This window comes from Lagopus leucura, unplaced genomic scaffold (genome assembly GCF_019238085.1).
Source record: "Lagopus leucura isolate 7727_CA_CO unplaced genomic scaffold, USGS_WTPT01 Super-Scaffold_100008, whole genome shotgun sequence".
Classification (NCBI taxonomy): Eukaryota; Metazoa; Chordata; class Aves; order Galliformes; family Phasianidae; genus Lagopus; species Lagopus leucura.
The window spans coordinates 29,149,011-29,160,622 of NW_024962265.1; the positions used below are offsets into that span (position 1 = coordinate 29,149,011).

The window sequence follows — 11,612 nt, forward strand, 5'->3', positions numbered from 1 at the left end:
CAGCCTTTCTTTGCAGGCCACTGTGGTTTCATCATGTTAAACTCCATGTTTACATGTTAAACTCAAAGAAAGAGATGGAGAAAATACAATGCTCAAGGGTTCAGAAAAGGACAGGAAGATCACTGGAAAAAAAAAACCATCTACTAAGTGGTGATATGTTCATGGCTGGACTAGGTGATCTTAGGGGTCTGACACAGATGAAATTGTCCTTAGAAAGCCAAAATGTTCTCCAAAAGGTGTTGTCTGTAGGATAAATTATCTTCTGTTTTTATATACATCCTTAAATGTGTGATAAGTAAAAGAAGGAAGGAAAAGAAGGAAAGAAGGAAAGGGAAAAAAGAAGGGAAAGAAGAAAAGAAGGAAAAGAAGAAAGGAAAGACCTTACTGCTCTCATTCCAAGCTCCAAAGCCTTTCAAATGAACAAAAATTGATCCTTGCATTCCCAGAGTCATTTCTTTAAAGTGGGTGAAGCAGGCAAATCGCTTCAAGTTGAGCAATCTTAACAATCCTATTTCAGGCTCTATGCCTCACGCAGAATGATGTCCTGCCTTTGATACAGATGTATGCTGATGTGCACTTATTGGCACCGGTTTAACGAGGAATAAGTCCCGGAAAAAGACAACTACAGCATGTGCTTTTCTGCGAGAGGCTGAAGCGGCAGTTCTTCCAATTATAGCTCTCCAGCTCAGTCCGGTCGGGCAATAATGCCGCACGACGGCCGCGGGCTGCGCGCGTCAGGGAAGGCCCCGCCAAGGAGCGGCCCCCCCGCCGCGCACACCCCACCGCGTATATAGGGGCGGCGGGGCCGCTCCGCTCCGCGGGGGCAGGCGGTTCCGTGGTACCATGGCCCTGGGCCGGCCGGCAGAGCGGGCAGGTGGGACGGGACGGGACTGAGGGGACGGGACGGGACGGGGCAGGACGGGACGGGACGGGACGGGACTGAGGGGACGGTACTGAGGGGACGGGACGGGACGGGATAGAGCGGACAGAACTGAGGGTCTGTGCCCCCCGACGCCCCGCTCCCCGCAGGTCCCGGCGCGGCGCTGGCGCTGCTGTGGCTGCTGGTGCGGGCGGCCGCCCTCCCGGCCATGTGCCCTCCGGGGGACGCGGGCTGCCGCTTCCTCAGCGTGGCCGATCTCTTCGACCGCGTGATCCGGCACTCGGGCAGGATCCACAGCCTGTCCACCGAGCTGGTGAGTGCCGGGCTGACCCCGCAACGGGAGGAGGGCCGGGGTGGCCCGTGGGCTTCTTGAGGTTTTCTTCCCCCGCAGGAGAAATACTTACCGCCCCGTAACAACGTGCTGGGCAGGCCGGCGAGGAAGTGCCACACGGCCACCATGCTGACCCCCAACGGCAAAGAGTACGCCCAGAAAATCCCGGTAAGGCACGCCGGGCGGGCATGCCCATCGTTATCCTGTCCTGTCGAAAAAGATGCGTTTTTCGTGCATTATTTCCTATTTACTAATTGCAGTTACTAATTGCAGTGGAGGCGTTGTGGTGGTGCTTCATCCGAGTGACAGGCATCCCTTTGCTTGCTGTCTGTGGCTGTCTGCGAAAGAGAAACTTAGCTGTGGCTGTGATGTGTGTTAGATTGATCAGTGCCACTGTGAAGTGTAAAAAGCAGTGGGGAGAAAGATGTAACAGTTGTTGTCTCTGAATCAATAGGTTAGGGGAAAAACAGCCAATTGTTTTAGACACATCATGGCAAAGAGAAAAAAGCGTTCTTTGGAGAAAGTCAGGAAGAGTTTCTTTAGGCAGAAGTTGAGAAAGCCGAGAGTATGGCAGCAGGAGAGGCTTTCTCCTCCAGGAGGAGATGGAGTGAGATGTATGTCAGCATTTTGTTCCGCTGTGACATGGAAGTTCTCCCTCAAAGCTCAGCTCACACAAAAAGCGAATTGGAAATACGGTCCTGCCCTGTGCTGGGAGCCTGCAGAATCACTTCTGAGCTGAGGTTGCCAGAAAGCTCATAAGGCCACTTGGTTTCTGTTAAAGAAGCAGCCACTCTGAGCACCAGGTGCTTTCCTTGGAAGTATGTCTGCAGTGCACCTTTAATGATATAGCTATAGCCTGTGTGAGGTGCAAAGTGATGCAAACTCCATGCTGAAGTGCAGGTATTGCAGATTTGGTGTCTGGATGGAGCCTCTTGGGCTACCCAGGAGGCAGTGTTTTTGGTCCCTGTTAACTTGGACAGGACTGCCACCATTTTGCTCATGCTGCACTGCAGAACACAGGAGTCTGAGAAGGCTGAAAAGAAGACAAATAAGATTTTTGTTTCTTAAATCTCCACAAACAGCTGGAGACAGAGTGGTCCCTGTATATTTGAAAACTACTGGATTGCATACATAACTCTTAACCCTGCTGAGATTGTGAGACTGAGTTCATATGAATTGCTGCAAACTAAAAAGAAATGCTTTGTTTTAATTCATAAGAGAGAAGAACTAGCCTACTTGATCCTGAAGCTTCTGCAAGCCTGGAAAGAGCCACTTTCCCACTTTAATCAGCACATTGAAAACTTTCAGGAGCTACCTGGTGAGAGCCTTAGCAAAGCAAAACAAATCAGCAGCATGGTACATGAGCTGGAGACAGGGGTTGAGAAAGTGACAGAAAAGGTAAGGTTTTCAGTGCAACTTGTTTACACCACACGTGTGACACAGGTGACTTCTGGGGCTGATGCGTATTCTCAGTTGAGCTGTAGCCTTACTACGAGCAGAAGCTCTGATTCAGCAACAGCCTAAAGCCTGGCAGCTCATGTTCAGATTCCTTAACGCTTCCAAACTGGAAGCATTATTGCCTTATGTCACTGAGTGATCACAAAATGTCATACTAACAAAGCATAGTGGTCTTTATTATATGGATTCAGCATGTTTTCAGCCAAAGGATGCAGCTGAATTTATGCAGTGACAGACACGTAGATGACGTTATATATGTTCATAATGTGTAGAGCGATGTTTTATTCATATGAAACAGAAAACAAAGGGGCGAGCACAAAGAGTAGAACTTCTTACATTTTCATGTATGAGCCAGCAATGCTTTTACTTTTCTTTGGATATGGAGGAGACATGGGCTGATCGCCACAAATACTTGAATTTTTTGTTTTCAATTTTATTCTGATTCGTATTCTAATTCAGCTATCACTGCTGGCTGCTGCAGTGAGCTCCTTCCTGAGGGACCAGTTCCTGAGGCTGGATCTTCAAGGCAGCAGTGGTGTAGGTTAAGTCAGATGCCAGTCACAAAGCTGTTTCAAAACTTCCTTCTGAACTCTGGTCGCTAAGTTACAAATGCATGTAATTTTTTCATCTCTATCTTCTCGTGACTGGCTGGAAGTTGTAATCTTAGTATTACTTGTGCATTCATATCCAGACTTGTTTGGAATTTGTGGTAGACAAATAAGGGCTATGGGTCGATTCTCTGAAATGGTTACACTAGCAAGGGGCCCGTTTTGACTAAAAAGTGAATGATAAGCTTCTGTCTGGCATAAGTGGATCATCTTTCATCTTTATAAGCACAGGTGGGGAGCACACATAAGTTTTAATATGATAAACAACTCATCACTGTATAAATGCAGCCTTAATTAGGATGGTTCTGAGAGTTACAAATGGCAAAATTCATCTTTGAAGTGCAGCCCCAGGTCTCGATTTGGGCTGCCTTAAAGTTCAGAGGTATTCCACACCTTGACCCAGGTTTGCTTCAGTCTAGCTGAAACAGGCCATCAAGTTCTGAACTAGTTACACACTTCTCATACATTTACCTTTATTTCTGAGGGAATTACTTAAAATGAACACTGAATTTTTTGTGATGTATGTCCATTCTGACCTCTCACATACCATGGACATGTTACTCAGTAGACATATAATTAAAAAAAATGAAGCAAACAATGCAAATATAACCCAGTACTGCAGGTTTTTGGTTGGTTGCTGATTTTAGGAGGAGGGGGATTCTTTGTGGAGTATTTTACTTAGTGATAAGACACTAATTCTAACCTTGGTTCATACGGTGAAGATGCTGCCTCTAGGAGGCAATCACAATCTTCAGATTTCACCAGTTTAAACATCTGGCAAATGTTCACATCACAAAATTCTGTGGACAAAACTCAAAAAAGTAAATGACTGCAGGTCTAAAGACAGATTTACTGTATTACTTTGAACAACCAACCATCAGTAAACACTGGTTTCTTCTTAAATTTAGATTCTGTAATCCTTGTAATTCCTGCATTACTGGTCAATCACATCATTTCAGGCCAGTCTTAGGTATAGGCATTGCTAGGAAGAAAAGGCAGGGTTGTTTCTCTGTAAGGAGCTTTCTGTGTGCATGTGAAAGGGCTGGGGTAGAACAGTGCAACACAGTGACACTTTGCTTGACTTGTGCACCAGTATTGTAAAGATTTGTTTATACGTAACTACTTCTTCATTTCCTGTTTCCTATACAGATGCAGTCAATGGGCATCATCAGCAATTCATTGCATGGAATGGCATCATCTGAAGGTGCTGGCTTATCAATTAGTAATGAAGCAAATGTGATGAGTGACTCTGACTTTATTCACTGTTTCAGGAGAGACTCCAATAAAGTACAAAGCTACTTAAAAATTCTGAAATGTAGGATTATGCCAGAAAACAGTTGTTGAGTAGTAATCTCTTAGCAAGCAGTTTTCAGCATGCTGTTTATTTAAATAGAAAAATATAATTTATTTGTAGTAAGTTTATTAGGAAAAAGGTTTGGAAACTCTGGCAGGTACTTGAGACTGTTATCGTATGCTGATGGAATATTAAATAAAGCATCATGTGTGTATGTGGGTAAACACATAAAGACAAAAAGGAGTGCTTTGGCTGAGGATGAAGCCATGTCTTTGGCACAATTTAGACATACACGCTGCTGAAAATGAAAGTTAGCTTGGTAAACCTTGGTACAGATATATCTAAATACTACACGTTTCCATATGGAAAACACTGCTCAATTCTGGTTGAAGTCCCATTTCAGTGTGAGAGTTGGGTATGGCTGATGCAGCAGTGAGTCCTTCCCATCGTGTTTCCTGACCCAGTGCTTGGATTTGACAAACTTCACAGTGAATAAAAATCTGAAAGCTGTCAGAGATTTTACAGTAATCACATTTCCCTACCAGTGGAGTAGTGCTAACTGCTGTTTATAGAACAAAAACTCTCTGCATTCACATCCTAAATGAGCCCCTTAAATAGAAATTTATAACTAACGTGGATTTATCTTTAGCATTCTTGACTATTTCATCCCTGAATGCTCTTTTCTGGCCTCCTCTGATCTTGATGGTTGTTGACAGTTGCTGAAGCTCAGGCTGCCAAGAATGTAGAGTAAAATGCTGATGGCTGTTTCATGTTGATGCTGGATTTGGTCTTGAGAAACTCAGAAAATGGGGAAATGCTTCAAAGGAACATACATGCAAAGCAAAGGAACAACATTTTCAGTCACATCTCAGTAACTGCTGATACCCAAATACTGACATATTCCTTCAGCTCGAAGCTGTGAATGTTCGTGATGTGTATCTCTTGTCCTAGGTATGCTAAGAAGTGCAATGGCTACACAGTTCCTGCCCCAAAGAAGTTACTACCTGCAATTCCTTAGACAGGAGGGTGCCACTAATGCATGTAGCTGAAGAGCTGCATTTGAAAAATCCTGGAAACAAAACATGTCTCCAAATAGAATAAAGGAAGGGCTCCTCTGGGCAAGCAGACAGAAACAGAGAGGTACCGCAGCTGTGCCTCTATCTATCCACAGTCCCAGGAAGCAATGGAGCAATTAGTAATTTTGTCATTCATTTCTGTCAACTGCATCGTCTGCTCTTGAACAAAGTTCATGAGTTCTGTGTCTTGCTTTCAGTGATTTCACTCTCAAACCCTCTTAAGGCATCAGTTTGAGAAGTGCCCATGAAAAACATTCTAACTGTGGGTGAGCATAGGAGGTGCATAATATCACCTGGTGCAGCCACAGCAGAGATTATTACTGTGCCTGAGATGCCATAACTGTGAAAGCATGCATAAATAAAAGGGAAAAGCAGTGTTGGAATGCAACCTCACTCCTTCCCAATAAGGAGGACATTGCCCACAAGAGATTAGTAATAGTCCTACAAATGGTGGCAGACACAGGAGAACTTAATGAGTCAAAGCAAAGCTGATGGAAGAGACACATGGTGAGCAGGTCCTGCAGATAAAGGGCTTGGCAAGAGCATGACAGCTCCTGTTACTTTGATATGAGTATGCACACTGTCTTTTCTGTCACCACAGAAGGGTGACGAAGCAACACTACCAAGAACAGAAGGGAAGGGCCAGAGAGGTGATGGCACCATCCCTCCAGCCACTGCATGGCAAGGTCTCCCTTCTCTGCAGTCTGAGCTGCTGCCCAGGCTGAAGGCCCACTACCCCACATCTGTCCTGTCCCCAGGCTGCCCCAAGCACCGCTCACACTGCTGCCACATCCATGAGGGCCTGGCAGGGTGCTGGACCCAGCCCCGGGCAGCCTGGGTGAGGGGTAGAGACATGGGAAGGGCAGAGTGAGGCTTGGCAAGCACTGTGGTGCCCAGCACTCATCCCTGTTTCCCCAGGAGAGAATGGTCACGCCCTGGAGTCTAGATGGAGTATTATCTGTGGATTTTGGATGGTTTTGTATCTCTAGGAGAGATGGCACAGTGGAGTCACACCCAGGGCCATGTATACCACTGCCTCTACAAAGAGGAGGCTTCTTGGTTTCCAGTGCGCAAGATGACTTGGCAAGGACTGGGAAAACGAACTCCAATTGCTACCAGGTCCCTTCACAGATAGGAAGATATGCTATTGGTTGCATTTGTTGCCACATGGAAAACATTTTGCAAGTCGAGCAGATCCTAAAAATAGTTCCTATATGCTGCAGAGAGCAAAGCTCTGGAAATTCTTGCTGTAGAGAAATATGGAAACAGAAAATGATAAAGGAAGTGCCGCAGAAGAAATAGGAATGCACTCAAGTATTGTCTATAGTCGTTTATACTAACTTGCTGCCACAGAGTGGTGTTGTATTGCAAGATTTGCCTTTGGCTGAAGTCAGGCATGATGGTGAGACAAATGTCTTCCTGTACGACCACCAACACATTCCTTCCTATTTTCACCAAGAAAACAATTGACCAGCTGGCTGAAAGGGGCATGCTTTGCCCTCTGGCCACAGATGTCTCAAGTAGAAATATCAGTGGTGGTTGCTTTTGCTTTTTACACTGGGGAATACTACATCTTCTGCATGATTTTTCTTCAAGACAGCAATGAAATTAGTTAGAAATATGTGAAAATGTAAAAATGTGCACTAAAATTGAACACTTTTACATTGAAGAATGCGTCATCACAGCTGAAAATACTAATTTGGGAGACACAGCTTTGCATATTAATAGAAAATCAGAAGATTTTGTTTCCAGTTAAGTGCTCAGATCATAGAATAGAATCGTAGAATCATAGAATAGAATCATAGAATTGCTCAGGTTGGAAAAGACCTTAAAGATCATTGAGTCCAACTACAACCTAACCAAACTACCCTGTATGCTTCAGTGTGCAACAAGGTGTGATACAGATAAGTCGCAGTGTAATTTGTGTTAGTGGAACAGTATGCTTTGATTAACTTTCCTCATCAGCTGAATGAATTTAAGAATTTAAAATATTTCCACTCTTCTTCAGACTTTATTAAATGAAATACTGCAGCACAGCCCCACATGCATAGCGCATTTATTTTTTTCAATTATTAGAAGTTGCTTTTGTACATTAGGAAATTTCCTAGTGGTAATTTTTCCATTTTTGCAGGATGATGAAGTATATGTAGACACTTTCAGTGACTGATTGGTTTTTTTCATAATGTGCTAAAGGACTTTCATAATATATCTCAAATTTAGGTTGAGTCTGATAATGTGTTGTTTGGCATGACAGATTAAGTTAAAGAATTTAGAGACTTTTGTTACAGTTTAATTTTTATCTAGAATGTATGATAGTGAATAGGAAAAAAAGATGGAAGCGGACTTCATTGAAGGATCTACATTAACTTTCAGCTACTTCGTATCACATTCAAATGTTGACATACAAAGACAAAATGACTTGGAAAATCTCAGGAATTCCTCAAGAGTGGAGTGTTTATACAACACTTGATATTTGTATGTTTGGGTGAATGCTGGAGGTTCACTATCAAGCTGTTGCTGTGAGATGTTCCCATCCACCATAAAGTTTTATTGCTTACACTCCAATCAGTTATCTATGGGAAACCAAGGAGTGCTGTCTTCTGGCCAGCAAATGATTGAAGTACAAGCCTGCATTGGGAGCATCTCAGACTCAAGCTGACATACCTTAGCATATTTTACCCAGCACCAGTCACCATGCACCTAGAAGCATAGTTGTTGAAGAATTCTGTAGTCAATGGCAACTTAGTCCACATAAGACTGTGAACCTCTCTCTGCAGGGGCCTTTTGGTAATAGTTCAAAATGAAGTCTAAAGTTAATTGGGCCCTAATTTCTCTCCGTGCCTTTCTTTGGGCACTGAATTTACGGCTAACTTGCTTAAAATTGGTTTGTCTTCCTTTCTTTTCTGTGAAGATCAGTAATGGTATTGTTGGTAGAGGGTGCTGAAGCAAGTGAATGGATTTAATTTATGTCAGGCTTTTGACTGTGGAACGTATATTCATCAGAGGAGCTGTGCAGCTACAGCAATGGCAACTGGCATTTAAAACCCAGTACTAGTAAATCACGGTGGATAAAACAAATGTGATGCTTTAGTGCAGCTAAGGAGTGACATTTGACCACTGTATTGTTGCTCTGACATTGAAGTTAGTAATGCAGTTTTGTGCCTTAAAGCAGTCTGTTTCCTTAAGCAGACCATCACAGCTTCTTTTGGCAGAGAATTAGTAAAAGCAAGACACATTTTTGAAAGTTATTTAATTCTATAAAAGTGCACAGTCAAAGTGTGAGTGCTGGCATGGCTGTAGTCAGCAAATTGCAATCTGCCACTCTTTTGTGATTTCCTTTATAAAACAAGACCAAGAGCCAGCAATGAAAATCGGCACCTCCTGGTTCAGTAACGGAGCCATTGAGTTCCCCAGAACAACTTTTCAGGATCTCTATTCAGGATCTCCATCTGGACAATCTCCAGTAGGTGAGGAGAGAAATGCTTCTCCTGGACCTGAGGTTGCTGCAGTGTGCAGCAAGGTCCCTGCTCCAGCACCACAGCCCAAGAGCACCACAGCCTGAGCTGTGTCAGCAAAGGCAGTGCTGAGGCTCAGCCTTTCCTCCCTTTCCCTCTCCTGTTCTACATTACATTAGCTTTGAGAGGTTGCCAAGGCAGAGAGGTGCCCAGCAAGCAAAAGTATCTGTGTTATTTAGAGCCTCTACAGAGTTTGGTTTCTGTTGAAGTTCAGAATTTGAGGTACCTAAACCCTGCCAAGCCCTGGGATCCCAACAAACGTCCTTCACAGTATTTTACAGGTGTGATCCATATACATTCTCCAATACCATGCATAGGAAGTACCTCAGATATCCTACAAGTATGGTGGAAGGTCACCCACTGGGCCATAAGTCAAAGTAGTACGTTCCTGGTTTTAATTGTAAGATGTCATCAGTCTCTGTTAGGTCTCTCCAAAATACCAAGCCAGATGCATTCTGTACCCTACACCTTCACAATGTGCCTGTCATGATGTGCTTAAAACACCTGCAGGGGATTTTGCATAGAATTGGTGTTTGCTTTGTTCTTTTACAACTTGTGTTCATACACTGAAGAAAACAAGTACATACAACTTGGTCTTTCACATGAAAAGACTGCCACTGTAAATCTCCCTTATTTTCTGTGTTCATATTCTCCTTTACCAACATTCCATAGGATGGACCAAAGGGAAACTTCTTCAGATTGCTTAAAACAAGAGTAATCAAGGTTGTATATTTTTTCATGGGCTAAGTCCACTTTAACTAATTGCATCAAACTGTTTTATACATAACTCAAAATTCACCAGGTGTATTTCTAGGGTTTTGAAGAAAGCTTGGTAAGCATTTTCAAGTAAAGAATATTGTCTCGTGTAGAAACTTTCTTCTAGCTTTGGAATAGGTACACCAATAGGAGGTGTTAGAGATACCAAGAGCATGGAGTAGTAGCAGGCTATGCTGAAAGCAGAACTTGCTCAGTTTAAAAGACTTATCACATTGTAACTATGAAACCAATTCAGCATGAGCCTTGCTTGATCCTTGCCTCAGTGAGGTCACAACATGCCCAGCACATCAGCTGGAAGGTTTGACAGCAGTTCCCATTCAATGCTTATATCATCAGCAGCTGAATGAATTTCACTGGGAGGACTCTGAATCCCATCTTCTCTGTCCATAAATCTATGTTGACTTCAGCACTGACTCTTGATTGACTTGTGGGAAAAAAATATGAGCAGTTGTGAAGACTGCTTTCCATGAAAAGGGAGATGGAAAAAGACCTAAAAAATTCCCATGCCACACACCAATTTCCTCTGCAATGGGAAGCACGTGTACCTCCACTTGATTCTTTGATGACATCTTGGAAATATTTGTATGCCTTTTGCTGTGAGCAGACAGCGAAATAGCATTTCCTAAGACTCTGACCCACTAACAGTTACTATCTTTCAGGCAGGAGGTAGTCAAGCAGGGCTGGACTTTGATTTCCACAGGAAAATTAGAAAGTAAATTCATCTTCATGTGTGGATGTGCATTTGTCCATCCATCTCTAAAGATTTCAGACAAAGTGTGAGTGAGTTCCAGGATTTCTATTGCAGGATGGGAATAAATTCTTCACAGTATTGAAGAGCATATAACACAGGGCATACTATAACATGGGGCGTACTACATGTGTTCAAGGGTTCTGTTAGGGTAGGGATGTAGACACCTTACAGTAACAAGGGTTTGCAATCAGAGGATGAGATGACTTCTGAATTTTTCTGTAACACCTTTTTTCCTTTAAAAACAGCCCAGGAAAGCATAGGCAAAGAAAGACATATTGTGTGAAACTGGGACAGCAGAGCTGAGCACTCCAAAGACAGACCATGCACACAGTGGGCTACAAAACTCATCTAATTATGCATACACTTTATGATACAAGCTTTGTCATTGCAACTCAAGTTCCTTAGCTGCAACTGTATCTAAACTTTAGCTCCCAAGTACCACGTAACAAAGGGAGTAGTAGATGATCCTCCAGGGGTTAAACATTAAGTAACAACTGGATGTTTTTCTGGAAGATACACAGTGCAGCTCAAAAGCTTTTGGAGCTCAAAGGCAGGAATAATTAGAGACATTCATAACATACATGATGAGGAAAGCCAGATGAGATTACTATAACCATCTCTTTGGCTATCTGACACAGATGATGTTGTCCTTAGAAAGCCAAAATGTTCTCCACAAGGTTTTGCCTGCAGGATAAAATACCTTCCATTTTTATTCTCAACAGATGCAACCATAAATGTATGATTAAAATAAACAACAACAAAAAGCTGCCCCTTCTGCTCCCATTTTGAGCTCCAAAGCCTTTCAAATGAAGTAAAGTTGATAATTACCTTCAAAAGTGATTTCCTTCAACTGGATGAAGCAAGCAAATAATTTCAAGTTGAGTAATTTTAATACTACTATTTCAAGCTCCTTGCCTTACGC

General features: G+C 43.1%; 1 protein-coding gene across 1 annotated transcript; it reads left to right on the top strand.

The window, feature by feature from the left end:
• Positions 1-843: 843 nt before the first annotated feature.
• LOC122180835 (prolactin-like) lies at positions 844-4,621 on the top strand. Its single transcript, XM_042872748.1, has 5 exons — positions 844-874; positions 1,030-1,193; positions 1,272-1,379; positions 2,430-2,609; positions 4,427-4,621. The coding sequence occupies exons 1-5, from the start codon at positions 844-846 to the stop codon at positions 4,619-4,621; spliced, it is 678 nt and encodes a 225-aa protein (XP_042728682.1).
• The last annotated feature ends 6,991 nt before the right edge of the window (positions 4,622-11,612 follow it).

What these genes read in the sequence shown, in the direction of transcription:
- LOC122180835 (XM_042872748.1), top strand. Translation starts at nt 844, where the DNA reads ATGGCCCTGGGCCGGCCGGCAGAGCGGGCAG. An exon ending in ACAGCCTGTCCACCGAGCTG is followed by an intron (nt 1,194 to 1,271) that starts GTGAGTGCCGGG and finishes CTTCCCCCGCAG; the next exon opens with GAGAAATACTTACCGCCCCG. An exon ending in AGTACGCCCAGAAAATCCCG is followed by an intron (nt 1,380 to 2,429) that starts GTAAGGCACGCC and finishes TTAATTCATAAG; the next exon opens with AGAGAAGAACTAGCCTACTT.